Here is an 18036-nt window from a genome sequence, read left to right as displayed (position 1 = left end):
CAGGATGTAAACTTTTTTAAATGCAATCTTTTGAACAATGAAGATGAATGGCAGTAATAATTACATCAAATCATATGCTATGATAAACAAATATAATTAAAATAAAAGAAGAGAAAGTAGTAAGAAATTCACATGTCTATAAACAAGTACAAAGAGGTACAAATTATTCAAAGAAATAGATTAAAGGCTTTAAAATAATTTAGTTTTTTTTTCTTGTTTCTTTTAACGTGTACAAGTCGTGACCTATTTCTGTTTTAAAATTACTAAAATTAGGTTGTTGTTTTTTTTCACTTCCCATTTACATTTGTGGATAAAGATAAACCACATTTTGAAGTCATTAGTATTCTCTTTTTAAAAAACAACAGCATCCTTTTCTTTGAGTTGTAATTTAATGTTAGTACTATTTTTAACAACAACAAAAAAGCCAAATCACACCAAAATAGTTTGTGTAAATACAATCATAAAATAAATGTATAATACTCTAATTTCTTTCTTTAAAGAAAACACATTTTAAGTCAATATCTTTACAAAACTTTGCAATTACAGCCTAAATATGATAAACAATCTTAAATGATATCTCCCTAAATGTATTGGTGATAGAAAAGTTTCTGGAGATTTTAAAGGTCTTTTTGACATCTTGAAATGGTGATCTCTAAAATCCAATGGCTGAAGGAACAGTGGAAAATTTGCAGATTGTTCTGAGATAATTAAGTTTTTGGTCTTTTAAATTAATAACTTCCAGTTTAAGACTAAGATCAAAGTTTAGTTTTTCATATCATTTCCTAGTAATTTCATAAGTTCTGAGGGAATGGCACCTTCATTTACTCCTTTGACAGGAATATAAAATGACCCTTTTTTTTCTAAAATTTCTGAATAAATAAATGACCATTAAAATTCAAAAATTGTGAAAACAACAAAATATTTTTTTTTTCTAAATCGGTTAACTAAAGACATATTTATGTATAATATATTTATTATTTCAAATCTAGCATTTGTGAGGGAAGAAATTGTGTTACAGTAATCCACGATAACACTGTTTGTTAAAATTGAAAAGTTTTATGACAATTTCATGACAAAAATTACAATTTAAGGATAAATTCAATACCACCTACTTTTCCAAAAATAATATTAGGGATGTAACACCATAATTTATCTTTGAAATGAATATAGTTTTGTATCCATTTAATCTTAAATATATTAATATATCTCAAAATCAAGTGCTTTTAGCCCACCTTTTTTTTTTTATTATTCTAATAATGATGTTTATTTTTCCAAATAAAATTATATATACATTTATTTGCTATTGTGGTGTAAACTAGTCTAGATAATAGTCTAAATATTTATTTATAAATGGTGTATAATTATGAATTATTCTTTTTTAAACATGTATTTTTTCCCCTGCTCGTCTGACTCTGATGCTCTTGTAAGTTGAGCTGCACCAGATTCATGAACGTGTGTTATTATTTGCTGTTTTAACTCCAACATGCTTAGTCGTCATTCCTCTCCAGCATCAGGACAGCTGCTCTTCATCACAATACTGAACAACTGTTTCCACCCTGCATGTGGATCCAACCTCAGAGTAACCAAAGACTTCATTGGGCTCTTTCAGCTTCATGAAGTCTGTGTAGACGTATGGCAAAGGAGTCATCTGCTGAAAGTCAGGCACTTCCTGAGAGACAGGAGGGGTCAAAGTAAACAGGTATTATTAAAAACAAAATATTAAGAAAATCATAAACATTTAGTACCTGTATCATTCATAGCATTCCACTGGATGCAAATGATCACTTCAGAATACACGGCACAGCGCAGTTTGTGGAAATGGAGCGGTGCAACTGTGACGTCACTTTGTAGGTCATCCAGCAGTTAGCATCACACTGGTTCTCTCGACAAAACCCAAGTTTTTTTTCCATACGCTTTTGGATTATCACAAAAAAAACAAGCTCTGTGATCAACAAAAGTTTATGAAACTCATACACCTTTTGTCCATCACAATCATTTTTTACAGATCAACACAATTTTAATGAATTTTGAAGCCTTAATGCAGTCACCAGAGGTTGAAAGCTAAAGAACAAACTACACCATGGTCCCATGACTTCAGTGTCACCACCATAAGCTTGTGACAACTCTTTCAGTTTCTATCTAAAAAAAACAGGGCTGCATTCAGCCCTGACCAAAACGTTTTCCAAACAGAAACAGTGGTGCGTTGAACACCCTCTGATGACGCAAAAGATGCAACTATGGCAGCTGAGAAGGCCATTCTTTGTGTTCTTTTTGAAGAATTTTTGGAGCCTGATGAAATCGGTATAAATACATGCTTAATACTGCAAAATATGCTCAATATTACAGTCACCGCCCTTGCCGTCCAAAGAGAACATCCAAATCGAGTGAAGGGATTTGTGGAAACTGTGGTTCCTTATTGTGATCCAACATTTGCCTTTATGTTTATGAAAGTATCACTCCACAATACAATAGCAAAATATATAAGTATAGTATTTTTATGTTACAATAATCAGCATCTAGTATCCCAAATGAAAAGCCATATTATAAAACTCATAGGACAATCTCAAAGGAGCCAACAGTGAATTAGATTTATCTGCATATATCTGCACCACTATTGTGCAGCAAGGTAAATGTTGTAGTGTCACACAACAGGACAAAGTAATATTGATACGAGCTAAAGTGAAGGTGGGTTGTTTAAAATATAGCATGATATACTTTACTATAAATGTGATTAACAGCTATAAGAAATATGACAGCATTTGCTACAACCAGTTTGCAATGGTAGTTTGCATTAACATATTGAGGCCTCAAAGCTAGATCTGGAATAAAAGCCTTAAAACTTTTTTTTTATTTTCATAGGGTCTTTAAGAAAAGGAATATATCAATCATTTTACTGTCTATATAAATATTATTACATATGTTTATTAATGTTTTTGATTGGCCATTACCTGATAAATTACAATGGTGTAATCTGCATCTCCTGTGAAGTACATTTCACAGATATTATGACAATGCAATTGGTTGTATAATACAATATATATGTACACACACATTGATTCATTTTTAATACCTTCATCTGTTGTTCTGCCATTTTCTGCTCTTTGCCCTAAAATACAATAACAGAAAAATATTCTCTATAAAATAAAATCTTTTAAAAACAAAAGTTGCTGTAATTGTATTTGAGGTTTTAGCTTGTAGCTGTGGAGTTTTTAAAGGGATTTTTTCTGGTTTTTGTTTGCGGTTCATTCTTTTTTTCCTTTCTGATGTTTTTGAGAACATTTGCTGAGATTACGTGGTATTGACATTCATGACCTGAGTCACAGAATGAACCTAAATCATGAAGGCTGTGGGTTTCATAAACATACAGTTATTACTTTGCTAAAGCAACATTGTTCATGTATTTGGGAGAAAGTCTTACTGTGATGGTATTTGTAAAGGCCGTAGAACATGATGCACAATCCAACAACACCCATGAGTGTAAGTCCACTTGAAAGCAGTTTCTGACCAGACTGAGTTTGACCACTAGTACCATTTCCTTGGTTAACAGTTGAGTTCTCATCTTAAAAGAAAACCAGAAAATCACATGATTACGCAATGCTTCTTTTGTTCACAATCGTGCTGCTATTGCAAGATGCCTCTGTGTTTAAAGATGTTTTTAGGTTTAAATTCTGGTACTGAATATTATATTACAATATGACATAATTTTAGGATTTAAAAAAGATGCTCACCAGTAATATATATGTGCTGTTCTGATTTGTCATATGCATTTGAAACAACACAGCTGTACGTCCCGTAATCTGAGCTGGTTATGTTGCTGATGTGTAGAGTTTGATTCCTCTCACTGAATGAGTATCTGTGTTTCTCTAGAATGGGGACTCTTTCTCTCTTCCACATCAGATGCAGAAATGACCCGCTCACTTCACATTTGAGAGTCACAGATGTGCTGGAGGTCCATGAGAGCACTATTTCTGTTGCAGTTGGTGGGTCTTAAAATGAAATGTGTTAATGAGGAAGCACATTTAAAATATAAGAATTGCATATAAATAAGCATGACTCTTATATTTCTTGACTTACATTGAATAATTAATTTAAAGGTTTGGATTTTTTTAGTTCCGTTTCTTCTAACTATAGTTTCCTTGAAGACTCCTTCATCCTGTGCTGTCACGTTCTCCAGAATGAGGGTGTTATTGTTCAAATAGAAATGAGTCTTTCCACAGCAGTCACTGTAGCATTTGGAACTACTGGTACCATTGTTTACAAAGTTCAGACATACTCGTGTTTTATTTAGTTTTAGTTTGGTCCATTGCACTGAATCAACTGTATCTTGATGAAGTTTATTTCCAGTGAGTTCAACACGACTATATAAGCCCGTCTCCACTTTAACTTCAGGAACGTCTTCAGCTGTTAAATCAATACCATCCATAAACAGATTTAAACATTTTAATAAAAGAAGACAGGCTATAAGCGCCTTTTGATATATTGACCATAAATGTAGAATGTAACAAATTATCCAAAATTACCCCCACCCCCCCAAAAAAATGTCTCTAATGTATTCTCTCATACTATACATACATCAAAATACTAATTTGCACTGGTACATTAATAGCACAAGAGCAGACACAGAAAAAGAGAAATCTGTATAGCCTGCCCCGCACACTTACCAAATACAGCAAACAGAAACAGCCAGACATGAATGTAACATCCAAGCATCGTAAGTCAGGAGTTAGACTTTTTGAAGGTAAATTACCTTTTTATTATCATTTATAACCATTAATAAAACCATTCTAATCAGTGGATGTACTTTACATGATGCACTTTAATGCTCTCAAAACTGTCACCTCAGTAAAAAAATAAATAAAAAAATAGCCACTTTAAAGCACAACAGGAAATCAAAAGTGGGTTGAGGAAGAAGGCAGGGCTACATCTTTAACAGAGTTTGTTATGCAAGACAAACCACTTGTGTATTTATCTATCTAATCACGATGTATGACAGTCACTAATGGGTAGGATGGAAACTTACGACCTCTCACAGTGTGTCACTTCAAATATTATATCCTTGACATTATTGCAAGGCAAGTTCTTTTATGTATTCATCAGTGGGCCGGCGCTACCTATTAGCAGTATATATGTAAATACTGTTGTTATATTTATGTGTAATAAAAATAAGCATATATAATGTATGAAGAAATTTATATTTTGCCAAGTAGTTTGTCTTTCACCTCCACTAGCAGTTGATTTGTTTATAGTGCACTGCGATATCTAACGGTTCAATCTGATTGGGAAATCATGTCCATACTCAGCTAGGAAAAAATGATGAAAACTCTGATGTTCATTTACTGAAGTGGTGTCCAGGAACTGTAAATAAATTACTGAACAAATTACTACCAAAAAAAAAAAAAGGTAGCATAGCATCCTCCACAAACAATTAGGAGATTACCTTAGTTAATGTTTGATTAATATGGACATATTAATTTTTATATATATATTTATAAAAAAAAGTGCTTTTTATTAAGAGGAATGTGGTGCATGGGGCCTCCAAAACTTTGCCCAGGGTCTTCAAAAGGTCCATGGTCTACAGTACCTGACTGTTTTAACTCCAGCGTTAGAATTAGTTGTCATTCCTCTCCAGTATCAGGACACACAGTGGACTGCTCATCACAATACTGAAGTTCTGGTTCTGCCATGCATGTGGGTCCAACCTCAGAGTAACCAAAGTCCTCAAAGTGTTGTGTTGCAGCAGAGGCCTGATTGGGCCTTTCGGCTTAATGAAGTCTGTGTAGACCAGTGGCGATTTCTTTAAGACTGCAAGGGAAGCTCGGCTTCCCTTATAATGTCACAAAATTAATGGTCAAAAATGTACTATTGTATTAACATTTTATTGACTAAAAATGCGTTAGAAAACGTTCATCTCAAAGACGAGTTCGTTCAGAATCAGTTACATATAGCAGGTCGGCTGACTCGATTTCCTTCTTATACATTCCCGCAGCGTCACAGTGCATTTCCCTATTGAAGCCCAGCGTCCATTGACTTCAATGGGGCTGCTTTGAACGGTTTTTTTCAGCGCTTCGAAACTAGACGGTCATTGGATAAACGCTGCGATTATGTCCCGCCCACGGACGCTCAGCGTCTCTGGGGGTGAATGGGGAGTGGGCTGGCCCAGACGCCGAGCTTCTGGAGGGTCTGTCGAAAGACTGCATCTCCTTTTGACTGACAGCGATTCTGTACTATAAGGAATCACTGAAGCTATTCGCGCTCAGTGACAGTCCCATTTCTCAAGTTCAGTCGAAATAAAAACTGCTGCAACCTATTTCTTTGATATTTGCTTCGCGAAATTGCTTGATTTTCATCATACATTTCACACAATTATACACCACATTCCTTGTTTCAGTTTTACAGAGTTTAATTTTTTTTTTTTAGATCGTTCATTCATTCATATAACGTTAGTAGGCTAGGCTAGCGTCGTGGGTGAAACTGCGCACGATGGCAGACGGTGCTAATATTGTCGACCTGATTTTGGCGAAGCCATTTGAAAGTGTTCCTTACGAGGAAAAACTTAGAATTAAACAGCAGGGCAGATCAACACCTAAGATTGATTTAGTGCAAAAGATAGGGGAAAATAACAGGTCTTTTCAGCTCTCCTGGTATGACAAAGTTAGCTGGCTGACTGGAAGTGCTGTGGCAAATAAAATGTACTGCTGGCCATTGAGAGGACACTGGTCAAGTCACTTGAAAAGACTCCTAGTTGGTACGACAGGGTCACAGACCATTTTCTTGAAAAGGTACGTAGGGCAGAATTTACTTTTAAATAAATAGACAATTTTATGATGTAGGCCGAAAATGAGCTTCCCCTCTCTGACAGACCAGTAGCCGCCACTGCTCTCGCTGCATTGAAATACATAATTTTATTATTAATAATATAATATTATGACTCTATTCTTTTGTATGATTGACGTTTTAGATGGGTTTATCTCAATTAAAGCAGTCAAATGACCGTGATCTCAACTGGTGGAAAATGACGCTCAGCCCAGCCAGCCACTGCTGAGACGCGAACGCGTTCTCTAATCAGTCTCGCTGCATGAAAATACATAATTTTATTATTATTAATATAGCTAATCTTATGACTGTATTCTGTTGTATGGTTGGCGTTTCAGATGGGTTTACCTCAAATATATCTACAATCTAATGCTTTCTGTCCTCTGATTGACAGTAGCCTATATAAAGTATTTGTAAGACAAAAATTTACTGTACTGAAGCAACTTGATTATTCATATTTATACACCATTTTTAATGCTAAAAATTACTATTACTAATAAACTACTTTTTTTCGTGTTAATGTAAGTGTCAAATATAACACAGCATGCTTTCGGGTGGAAAGCATGCTGTGTTAGTGGCTGGCTGGGCTGAGCGTCATTTTCCACCAGTTGAGATCACGGTCATTTGACTGCTTTAATTGAGATAAACCCATCTAAAACGTCAATCATACAAAAGAATAGAGTCATAATATTATATTAATAATAATACAATTATGTATTTCCATGCAACGATAGAAATAAGGAACGCGTTACACTCTGCCAGCCACCGCTGACAGACCTTCCAGAATCAGACTGGCAGCTGCCACCAGGTCATGTGACCTGTCAGTGGCTACTGCCGCCAGCCAGTTGAAGATTGAACCCCCACTCACGGTGACAGGCCGTGTATGTTCGTTCGTGTGCACCCCGCATGCGCACTCATATCAGCTGCTCTGCTGCTCGTGCCTATCATCATCAGTTCTCTCTTCACAGCAGGTTAAGTCAATGTGTACTGTTGGAGTAACTGAATAATATTTCGAGAGGTAGTGTCAGGCACGTCAAAAAGTGAGAAACTTTAATAATTTTTGGATTTGTGTTTGCTCACTGGAGATGCGAACTGTTTGGAACGATTCAGACCGATTTGGTGAACTGGTTCGACCGGTTCACTGAAAAGAACCGGTTAAAAAGAACCAGACATCACTAATAGAATCACAGTGCTGCTGTAATCAATAATGCAAATCTAACTCAGAGATTGGGCTCTAAATGAGTTCAGTGATTCATATCAAATAATGATTATGTGAAAACATATCCAATACTATCTGATCATCATTTAACATTACTTGTCTGGTTGGATTTAATGCAGTTAAAACTGCCCAAACAAAATCTAATATTAAAAAGTCAAGGGTCAAGAGCTCAACTAAAACAAATCCTGACCTCGATGATGGTAACTTAAAAATTGTGATTTTTCTCCTTTGGTGATTCTGCTTGTTATCATCAGGTGTCTTCAATAATGGTCAATCATCACTCAATTAATCACTTATTTATCTCATTAATGCTTCAGTGGGTGGAATAAAAATATGGCAGGACTTTTACTCTCTGACCCCTGGACTTCCCACCTCTGTGTATGGAACTATGTGTGCTGCCGTCTTGACCAGCCCTGCATCCCAATGTGCATACTATCCACCCTATCCACCCTAAATAGTATTGAATATTACTAGAGTCACATACTATTTAGGATGGATAGTATGCACATTGAGACGCAGGCCCGGTCTCCCCGGAAGAAGAGATTATGATATCTCAATGGGATCTTCCTGGTTAATTAAAGCATAAATAAATAAATAAAATAACCAGATTGATTTTATTTCTGTCATTTCTGTTTCATTGGAAGTCATCATTATGAAGATTAGTCTAAATTAGCCTATTTGATTTTAGAATTTCTTGGGCTGTTGCAAATTTGTGATTATAAAGCACATTTGTTATGATAAGAAAAGGGAAGAAAAAATCACTGCAGCAAAAAATGGCTGCCCACTGCATGTGTTCACGCTGTGTGTGTGTGTGCATTTGGCTGGGTGAAATGCAGAGCACAAATTTTGAGTATGGAAGTACCATACTTGGCTAGACATCACTTTAGCTATGCATGAATACACTGCCGATGTGAATACTTCACTGCAGTGCCCGGGGATCAATTAGGGCAGGGATGGACAACTCCGGTCCTGGAGGGCCAGTGTCCTGCACAGTTTATCTCCATCCCTGATAAAAACTCACTTGCCTATAACTTTCTACTAATCCTAAAGACCTTGATTAGCTGGTTCAGGTGTGTTGGGTTGGAGCTAAACTCTGCTGGACACTGGCCCTCCAGGACTGGAGTTGTCCATCCCTGAATTAGGGGTTAGGTGCCTTGTTCAAGGGCACTTCAGTTGTGGGTAATGAGGGTGGAAGAGAGCGCTATTCATTTACTCCCTAGCAAAGTTGCTAAAAGTAAAGAACTTCATATTAAATGTCAAAAAGCAAAGACACTAAAGCTTTTGTAATGTTGAAACCATGGAAACACCAATAATATATTATGTGTTTTATTAGACAGGTGTTTAGATGGATATTCATCAACTGAAAACTACAGTAGTCATGTTATGTAGCTCAAGTAATTCTTATTGTTTAAATCTCGTTTTCTTGATTTACAGTGAGTACCATGTTTTACCATGCCTAATAATGATCTAGCTTGCAGTGTGCAACAAGTGTCTCAGAGTAGCCCCAGAGCAAACACAGATTAGCGTTATAACTTGATCACACGAAAATGCGTATCAATAGTATGAGTTTGTAATCTCATAGAATACATGTATATGGTACGCAGTTTTTCGCATGCATATGATACGCACTTTATGCCGTATTATACTTACGAAACCCCCTCTCCCCCACCCCCATCCTACCCGAGAGCGTATCATATACACGCCATAAAGTGCGTATATGCACGCAAAAAAACGCATACCATAAGCACGCCAAAACTCATTTTGGCGTATATATTCTACGAGATTACAAACTCGTACTATTGATACGCATTGTCATGTGATCGTGTTGGATGTATCCAATATGACAAAGCAGCACTGAGTTACCACATATGCATGACCGGAAGAAGCAAAAACCGTGTCGCACTTGTCTCTCGTGAGCAATCACTCCATCAGCCTCATTCAGCTCAGAAACCCTGATTCATACTACAGCAATGTTAATAAATCTTTAACACATTTGCTTATCCATGAATATGATTTCTGCCCGAGTCCCTTCGGGATCTTACATACTGTGCCTTTAACTTAGATTAATATGGACATATCAGTAAAAATATACAAATTTTGATATGTTGTATAAATAAAAACGTTACAATTCTTATTTGTTTCAAGTGTTTTTTTATTAAGAGGGAAGTGGTGCGCAGGGCCTCCAAATGTCTATAACCAGCACTGAGTGTTACCTACATTATTCAGTACCAAGTGCAAGAAAGAAAACAAGTTTTCTCTGTTCTTTTTCAGAATGATGCTTATTGAATGTAATTGAAACGATTATTCCAAAGATTGTCCATCCAAATTGTTGCTATTTGTGTTTTTAAGGATCAGAAAAATTATGGTTGTACATGGTCACACTGCTGTTTTCAGCTGTTTTTGCTGCCATCTGGTGGTTGATGAGGATGTAAACATGTATTTTTCTCCTGCTTGTCTGACTCTGATGCTCTTGCAAGTTGTGCTGCACCAGATTCATGAATATGAAAGTGTGTTAGTATTCGCTGACTGTTTTAACTCCAACATGTTTTGTAGTCTCTTACATTAGTTGTCATTCCTCTCCAGTATCAGGACACACAGTGGACTGCTCATCACAATACTGAAGTTCTGGTTCTGCCATGCATGTGGATCCAACCTTAGAGTAACCAAAGTCCTCAAAGTGTTGTCTTCCAGCAGAGGCCTGATTGGGCTCTTTCGGCTTAATGAAGTCTGTGTAGACGTATGGCAAAGGAGTCATCTGTTGAAAGTCAGACACTTCCTGAGAGACAGGAGTAGTCAAAGTAAACAGGTATTATTAAAAACAAAATATTAAGAAAATCATAAACATATAATACATTTTTCATCTATCACAAAAAACATGCTCTGTGATCAACAAAAGTTTATGATACATTGCACAGCTGATTGGTTGCTGGTGCATCAGCGTCCAATGAACTGCAGCTCAATATTCAAATACTGGTAGTTTGCTGTTAGCACGCTTTCAGAAACCTTCCCCAGCTCCACCTGTAGATCTGCTACGGGGGTTATTTCATGTATGTTGCATATGCAGCAGCAGCATGTCTTACATTCTCACAGTAATCTCTGTGAATGTATTGGAAGTCTCAGTATTTGCTCTGCAGCAACAGCAGAGTAGCAGATCCGTTCACAAAATACAGTAAAGTTGCCATATCTATTACCATGCCAGTCTCTCCGAGTGTTGTCATGACATAAATTCAGTCACCAGAAGTAAAAATCTAAAGCTAGGCTTTAAACGAACTACAGCAAGTCCCACGACTTTAACATCATCACCACTAAGCTCCGACAACTTATTCAGTTTTTATCTAAAAGAATATTTTTCCCAGAAAGTTGAAGGTCTGCCAAATAACGTCCCCCAAACCTTAAAAGAACTCCACATCGTGACCATCTCTGAATGCTCTAGGAACATTAGGTGACAGGATACTTCGCTAGAAATTTTAAGTTTACAGAACATTCTCAGAATGTCCCCACTAGTGTTAAGGACGTTGTCTAGTAACGTTCCCAGAACATTCAGAGACGGTCACAAGCAAGGTCACAAGAACGTCGCCTTCTATGTGAGTTTTTTATAGAAAATAATAAAGTTTATAGTCACCGTTATGGAGGTGAGCGTTTGCTTTAGTTTGGCTCTTGACATAACGTTTGAGTTTCTGTGGCTTCTTTAACTGTGTTTTTAAAACACATTTGTTATAGCAAGAAATGCAAAAGTAAGTCTGATCAGATGTATTTAGTGTTGGTGAGTCAATCATCATGGAGTTTCCTGATTCTCTCCAGAGACTGAACTGCGAGCGTATTAACTGTTTTGCGTTAATTAATGGTCTGGGGTTTTTTTATGCAAGTTTTATTTTACAGACAGAGTTTTGAGAACGTCTTTAAGACTCACACAGACATCATGAATCAACGTATGAACCTCAACAATGGTGACAATAAACAAAAATCTTTTTTGTGACTTTAGTAGCTTGTTTTGTGATGCTCAGATTTAATCTGTTTACCTCAAAATTTTGTCACCATTGTTGAGGTTCATACGCTGAATCTTGATATCTGTTCGAATCATTTCTGCACAGTACAGTATTTTATATATTATCATAGGACTACAGCACCATGAAAGAAATACAACTTTCAGAGATCAGTGAATAAACGGTTCACAGAAACACAGTTATAATAACTGGATGAAAAAATAAAGTAATAAAAATGTTAGGAGCCCAACTAAAGCAAGCGCTTACCTCCGTAACGGTGATTTATACATTTTGACAAAAACCACCTCATATTTGAATGAAAGAAATAAAGTCAGATTAGTTTGCAACAAGAGAAGATCTAGAGAGATCTGTTAGTGTTTAATGTTCTGTTTCTGTTATCTGAGTTTTGTGTGATTACCATTGTGCTGGAGAGTAGCGCCTGTGCTTCAGTCGAGAAACACTGATGTTATTATTATTGCTTTATAAAGATGATAACTACTGCATTTACATTAGTTTGTGTATGTGCTGTTGTCAGTTAATGACTCACTGTAAAAGATTTGTATTTTAAAGAAAATGTTTAATAATAATAATCCAGGAATTATCTCTAAAAAGCTTTTTTTTTGTTAGACATTTAAGAAAAAATTAGTTTTTGTTTGAACAGCCACTTTTGTTAGTCAATTTAATTCTAATTTTCAATTCAATTCAATTGCAGCAGGGATGTTCTGAGAACATTTCCAGATATATTATGGTTCCCTAAATGCTCAGAGAATGTCTTGAATGTTCTGTGAAGGTCCACCAAATAACGTCCCCCAAACTTTAAAAGAACTCCATATCATGGCCATCTATGAACGTTCTGAGAACGTTACTAGACAAAGTATTTAACGCTAGTGAGGAAGTTCTAGCGGGGAATCGCCCAGACAGCCTCAGTAGACCCATTTAGCCTGTTAGTAACTGCCTTTTTCAACACATGTAACAGCTTAAAAAAAAAATCATATGCGGGGTATGTCTTTTATGTCATAGAATAAAACCTGAAAGTATATTGCACTTGTGTTAACCACAGACCTTTACATTAACAAAACATTAACTTCGGGACAATGGAACTGGAAGTGCTAAAATGCTAAAATGCTAAGTCATTTGTGTAAGTAGATATTTGTCATACCTGCATCACTCTATTGTGAGAAAATTAAGCAGCAAGGTAAGTGTTGTAGTGTCACACAACAGGACAAAGTAATATCGATACAATTCAGATTCAAGCAAGTAAAGGAGCATTGTATAAAATATAACATGATATACTTTACTATAAATGTGATTAACAGCTACAAGAAATATGACAGCATTTGCTACAACCAGTTTGTAATGGTAAGTTTGCATTAACATATTGAGGCCTCAAAGCTAATAGGATCTGGAATAAAAAAAATAAAAAAAAAGTTTTATTTTTATTTAAGCATATATCAATCATTTTATCATTTTATTTATCTAAATACTTTAGTATTACATCTGTTTATTAATGTTTTTGATTTGCCATTACCTGGTAAATTACAATGGTGTAATCTGCATCTCCTGTGAAGTACATTTCACAGATATTATGACAATGCAATTGGTTGTATAATACAATATATATGTACACACACAATGAGTCATTTTTAATACCTTCATCTGTTGTTCTGCCATTTTCTGCTCTTTGCCCTAAAATACAATAACAGAAAAAATATTCTCTATAAAATAAAATCTTTTAAAAACAAAAGTTGCTGTAATTGTATTTGAGGTTTTAGCTTGTAGCTGTGGAGTTTTTAAAGGGATTTTTTTCTGTTTTTTGTCTGTGATTCATTCTTTTTTTTCCTTTCTGATGTTTTTGAGAATATTTGCTGAGATTACGTGGTATTGACATTCATGACCTGAGTCACAGAATGAACCTAAATCATGAAGGCTGTGGGTTTCATAAACATACAGTTATTACTTTGCTAAAGCAACATTGTTCATGTATTTGGGAGAAAGTCTTACTGTGATGGTATTTGTAAAGGCCGTAGAACATGATGCACAATCCAACAACACCCATGAGTGTAAGTCCACTTGAAAGCAGTTTCTGACCAGACTGAGTTTGAACACTAGTACCATTTCCTTGGTTAACAGTTGAGTTCTCATCTTAAAAGAAAACCAGAAAATCACATGATTACGCAATGCTTCTTTTGTTCACAATCGTGCTGCTATTGCAAGATGCCTCTGTGTTTAAAGATTTTTTTAGGTTTAAATTCTGGTACTGAATATTATATTACAATCTGACATAATTTTAGGATTTAAATAAGATGCTCACCAGTAATATATATGTGCTGTTCTGATTCTCCATATGCATTTGAAACAACACAGCTGTACGTCCCGTAATCTGAGCTGGTTATGTTCCTGATGTGTAGAGTTTGATTCCTCTCACTGAATGAGTATCTGTGTTTCTCTAGAATGGGGACTCTTTCTCTCTTCCACATCAGATGCAGAAATGACCCGCTCACTTCACATTTGAGAGTCACAGATGTGCTGGAGGTCCATGAGAGCACTATTTCTGTTGCAGTTGGTGGGTCTTAAAATGAAATGTGTTAATGAGGAAGCAGATAAAGTAGATTAATTACACATAAATAAGCATGACTCTTATATGTCTTGACTTACATTGAATAATTAATTTAAAGGTTTGGATTTTTTTAGTTCCATTTCTTCTAATTACAGTTTCCTTGAAGACTCCTTCATCCTGTGCTGTCACGTTCTCCAGAATGAGGGTGTTATTGTTCAAATAGAAATGAGTCTTTCCACAGCAGTCACTGTAGCATTTGATACTACTGGTACCACTGTTTACAAATATAAGACATACTTGTGATCCATTTCGTTTTAGTTTGGTCCATTCCACTGAATCAACAGTATCTTGAGGAAGTGACATTCCAGTGAGTTCAACACGACTATATAAGCCCGTCTCCACTTTAACTTCAATCATTTCTTCTGCTGTTAAATCAATATGTATGGTCATTATTATCCATAAACAGATTTAAATATTTGAGTGAAAGAAGACTATACGCAGTAAGTGCGTTATGATATATTGGCCATAAATGTAGAATGTAACAATTTATCCAAAATTACCCAGAAAAACAAAAAAGGTCTCTAACTACTATATATGTATGCAACATTTTCAAACTACTAATACACACTGATGCGTTAATAGCTCAAAAAAGCAGACACAGCAAAAGAGAAATAATTAGAAAAACTTACCAAATACAGCAAACAGAAACAGCCAGACATGAATGTAACATCCAGGCATCGTAAGTCATAAGTTACTTTTTAAAGCTAAATTACCATTTTATGATTATTTATAACAATTGTGGTTGATTTTCTCCTAGGCACCTGACTTAAGTTTACCTGAGTCATCTCAATTCGACGCCCTGAAATGGCTACATTGAAATGCCTTCATTGACAAATTATACTCTAGTGTGTCTCCATTTGATGTCGGCTGAGTCGGTCAACGTCTTGACCCTTTTTGACACTAAAACCTGGGAAATAGATCTCTAGTGTCCCACTAACCTGCTGCGCAGCAAAAACAGACAGACTCCAGCTATGCCTTAGAATATGCTTTAATCACAGCCAGAGGACCTCATACCAATCACAGAGAATCCCACCAGCAAAAAGAATACAACAGTTTATAGGAGCATGGCAATGCATTCTACAATATGATTGGCTCTTCATATGTCCGACCCTTCTGTTACTAGGTAAAGAAAGATCTGCTCAAATCATTTGTTTATTAGTTCATTGGTTACCCAATATCATGGGGTTATTATATTTAGATAATCTAGCTGTCCCTAAGTTTCATTTCCACTTTTGTTACATTCAAATATGATTCAGATACACTGTAGATGTACTTTATATGATGCACTTTAATGCACTTGAGACCTCAGTAAAAAAAATAGCCACGTAAACCACAACAGGAAAACAAAAGCGGTTAGAACAAGGAAGAAGGCAGGGCTGCTCTTATTTAGATTATCTTGTAGATGGTACATGTTTCATGTATGTTTCACGCAATAAGACCAATAATTGGTCCTGTTTGCCAGATCTGAGCCACACATAACAATGCCACCAAAGTCAACCAAGAGCAAATAAATAAACCAGAACTGGACCTTATCTGAGCAATATCTTTATATATTATTTATAGAATCATCTCAGCATTAACAAGCCTGTTAACAAGCAGAATCACTGAAGGAAAGAAGAGAACAGAAAAAGAGACAAACAGAAACACAAGAACTACAACTGACTTCAGTCACAGCCTTAGTTGAAATCAACTGAAGATAAAAAAAAATATTAACCCACGTAGAAGGCGCCGTTCTCAGGACTTAGCGCAACGTTCCCTAAAAGTTCTCTAAAGGTGATGAAAATTCTGAACCTTTACAGAACGTTCGGGACGTTCCTAAAACATCCTCTTTTGGTAATGAAAGTGCTGCAGTTTAAGGTTCCTTATATGACTTTAGGGGGACGTTCCATTTTGATTATTTTATGGTCAAAAAAGAATGTTACAAAGAGGACATCTGGGACATTAACAGAACATTCCCACACGGTCCTCTGTTGGTCATTTAATAACGTTCCCGAAATGAGTTTAGGGGGATGTTCTGTTTTGGTTATTTTATATTAGCGTGAGAACGTTACAAAGAGGACATTTGGGAAGTTAACAGAACGTCCTAAAGTAATAGTCCCTTGAACATTCCCAGAATGTCCTGAATGTTCCCTGAAGGTCCACCAAATAACATTCCCCAAACCTTAAAAGAACTCCACATACAGTAGTGCAGCCGGCCATAGTGTACGACATGAATTGTTTTCTCACCATGTCATCAACTATCTGATATTCCGATTCTCAAATATGTGCAAGTGAGTTTTTTGTCATTTAAAAGCCTATAATGACCTTGATCTTAATATATATAAAGTGAATTCATCCATTTGTCCCGAAATAGGCTACATGTGGCCAGTGAACTGGGAGAATAATAGAGTGAGCTTTATAGTTTCTTACAGAATGTATATCTGATATGAATAAATGTCGGCAAATTTTAATGGATTTTTATTGCTACTTCCATAGACATCAGTGTGTATTTCATTGGCTGCTGCATTGCGACACGTGACACCACAGGATATCGAGTCGGCCGACAGCTCCAGATATTTAGCATGCTAGATATTTGTCAGGTATCTGCGAGCAGAGGTGGGAAGTCCAGGGGTCAGAGAGTAAAAGTCCTGCCATATTTTTATTGCACCCACTGAAGCATTAATGAGATAAATAATTGATTAATTGAGTGATGATTGACCATTATTGAAGACACCTGATGATAACAAGCAGAATCACCAAAGGAGAAAATCACAATTTTTAAGTTACCATCATCGAGGTCAGGGTTTGTTTTAGTTGAGCTCTTGACCCTTGACTTTTTAATATTAGATTTAGTTTGGGCAGTTTTAACTGAGTTAAAACCAACCCAACAAGCAAAATTAAAAGATGATTAGGTGGTGTTGGTTATGTTTTTACATAATCATTATTTGATCTGAACTGATTTACATTATTGATTACAGCAGCACTGTGATTCTGCAGAAGATAAAAGTTTTTATTTTTAAAGTTCTGATTAAAAAAAAAGCTTCATGTAAGCACACAGACATCAAGAATCAGTCTGTGAATCTCAACAATGGTGAGAGTAATAAAGCATGTTGCAATGCATTCTGGGTGCCACCAATCAAAATTGGATCCATTCATCCATGCCTCCCATCATGCATTGCTGCATGAATAAATGATGAGCTGAATTGTCTTAGTAATTTTCTTTATTCTCACTATTTACATTTTGCTGTTTTTCTGTGTTTTTCGGTTTTTAGTAACTTGTTTTCTAATGTTCAGAGTTGACCTGTTTATCAGAATATGTTGCGTGTCACCGTTGTTGAGATTCATTCGCTGATTCTTGATCTCTGTGTGCCTAAAACAAGCCTTTTTTTTTTTGTAATAAGGACAACTTTCAAAAAAAATTTTTG

The 18036-nt window shown here is 35.9% G+C and overlaps 2 protein-coding genes across 8 annotated transcripts; both read right to left on the bottom strand.

The window, feature by feature from the left end:
- Positions 1 to 553: 553 nt before the first annotated feature.
- Positions 554 to 6930, bottom strand: LOC137029641 (leucine-rich repeats and immunoglobulin-like domains protein 2). 3 transcript variants are annotated; one of them, XM_067399284.1, is made up of 8 exons: positions 4662 to 6930; positions 4075 to 4401; positions 3729 to 3986; positions 3419 to 3559; positions 3071 to 3106; positions 2949 to 2980; positions 1746 to 1913; positions 1560 to 1669 (listed from the first exon to the last, which is right to left on the bottom strand). In XM_067399284.1, exons 1-7 carry the CDS (start codon positions 4708 to 4710, stop codon positions 1782 to 1784), a joined length of 975 nt encoding a protein of 324 aa, XP_067255385.1. In that variant the 5' UTR covers positions 4711 to 6930; the 3' UTR covers positions 1560 to 1669; positions 1746 to 1781. The 3 variants fall into 3 exon arrangements, with proteins under 3 accessions (XP_067255383.1, XP_067255385.1, XP_067255386.1); XM_067399285.1 differs by having other exon boundaries at positions 2949 to 2971; XM_067399282.1 differs by lacking the exon at positions 1746 to 1913 and having other exon boundaries at positions 554 to 1669.
- Positions 6931 to 10175: 3245 nt separating this feature from the next.
- Positions 10176 to 15798, bottom strand: LOC137029639 (leucine-rich repeats and immunoglobulin-like domains protein 2). Of its 5 annotated transcripts, XM_067399278.1 has the most exons (8): positions 15262 to 15798; positions 14671 to 14997; positions 14327 to 14584; positions 14017 to 14157; positions 13666 to 13701; positions 13544 to 13575; positions 10594 to 10808; positions 10176 to 10514 (listed from the first exon to the last, which is right to left on the bottom strand). In XM_067399278.1, the coding sequence occupies exons 1-7, from the start codon at positions 15308 to 15310 to the stop codon at positions 10602 to 10604; spliced, it is 1050 nt and encodes a 349-aa protein (XP_067255379.1). In that variant the 5' UTR covers positions 15311 to 15798; the 3' UTR covers positions 10176 to 10514; positions 10594 to 10601. The 5 variants fall into 5 exon arrangements, with proteins under 5 accessions (XP_067255379.1, XP_067255378.1, XP_067255382.1 ...); XM_067399277.1 differs by having other exon boundaries at positions 10176 to 10808; XM_067399281.1 differs by having other exon boundaries at positions 10176 to 10808; positions 14671 to 14846.
- Between the last annotated feature and the right edge of the window lie 2238 nt (positions 15799 to 18036).

Source organism: Chanodichthys erythropterus, chromosome 10 (assembly GCF_024489055.1).
Source record: "Chanodichthys erythropterus isolate Z2021 chromosome 10, ASM2448905v1, whole genome shotgun sequence".
NCBI classification, from domain to species: domain Eukaryota; kingdom Metazoa; phylum Chordata; class Actinopteri; order Cypriniformes; family Xenocyprididae; genus Chanodichthys; species Chanodichthys erythropterus.
Note: the sequence above shows the minus strand (reverse complement) of the source record. Positions and strands in the feature narration are given on the sequence as shown.

What these genes read in the sequence shown, in the direction of transcription:
- LOC137029641 (XM_067399282.1), bottom strand. Translation starts at nt 4,710, where the DNA reads ATGCTTGGATGTTACATTCATGTCTGGCTGTTTCTGTTTGCTGTATTT. An exon ending in GTTTCTGTTTGCTGTATTTG is followed by an intron (nt 4,402 to 4,661) that starts GTAAGTGTGCGG and finishes TTGATTTAACAG; the next exon opens with CTGAAGACGTTCCTGAAGTT. An exon ending in CTTTAAATTAATTATTCAAT is followed by an intron (nt 3,987 to 4,074) that starts GTAAGTCAAGAA and finishes TTTCATTTTAAG; the next exon opens with ACCCACCAACTGCAACAGAA.
- LOC137029639 (XM_067399277.1), bottom strand. Translation starts at nt 15,310, where the DNA reads ATGCCTGGATGTTACATTCATGTCTGGCTGTTTCTGTTTGCTGTATTT. An exon ending in GTTTCTGTTTGCTGTATTTG is followed by an intron (nt 14,998 to 15,261) that starts GTAAGTTTTTCT and finishes TTGATTTAACAG; the next exon opens with CAGAAGAAATGATTGAAGTT. An exon ending in ACACCATTGTAATTTACCAG is followed by an intron (nt 10,809 to 13,543) that starts GTAATGGCAAAT and finishes CCTGTCTCTCAG; the next exon opens with GAAGTGTCTGACTTTCAACA.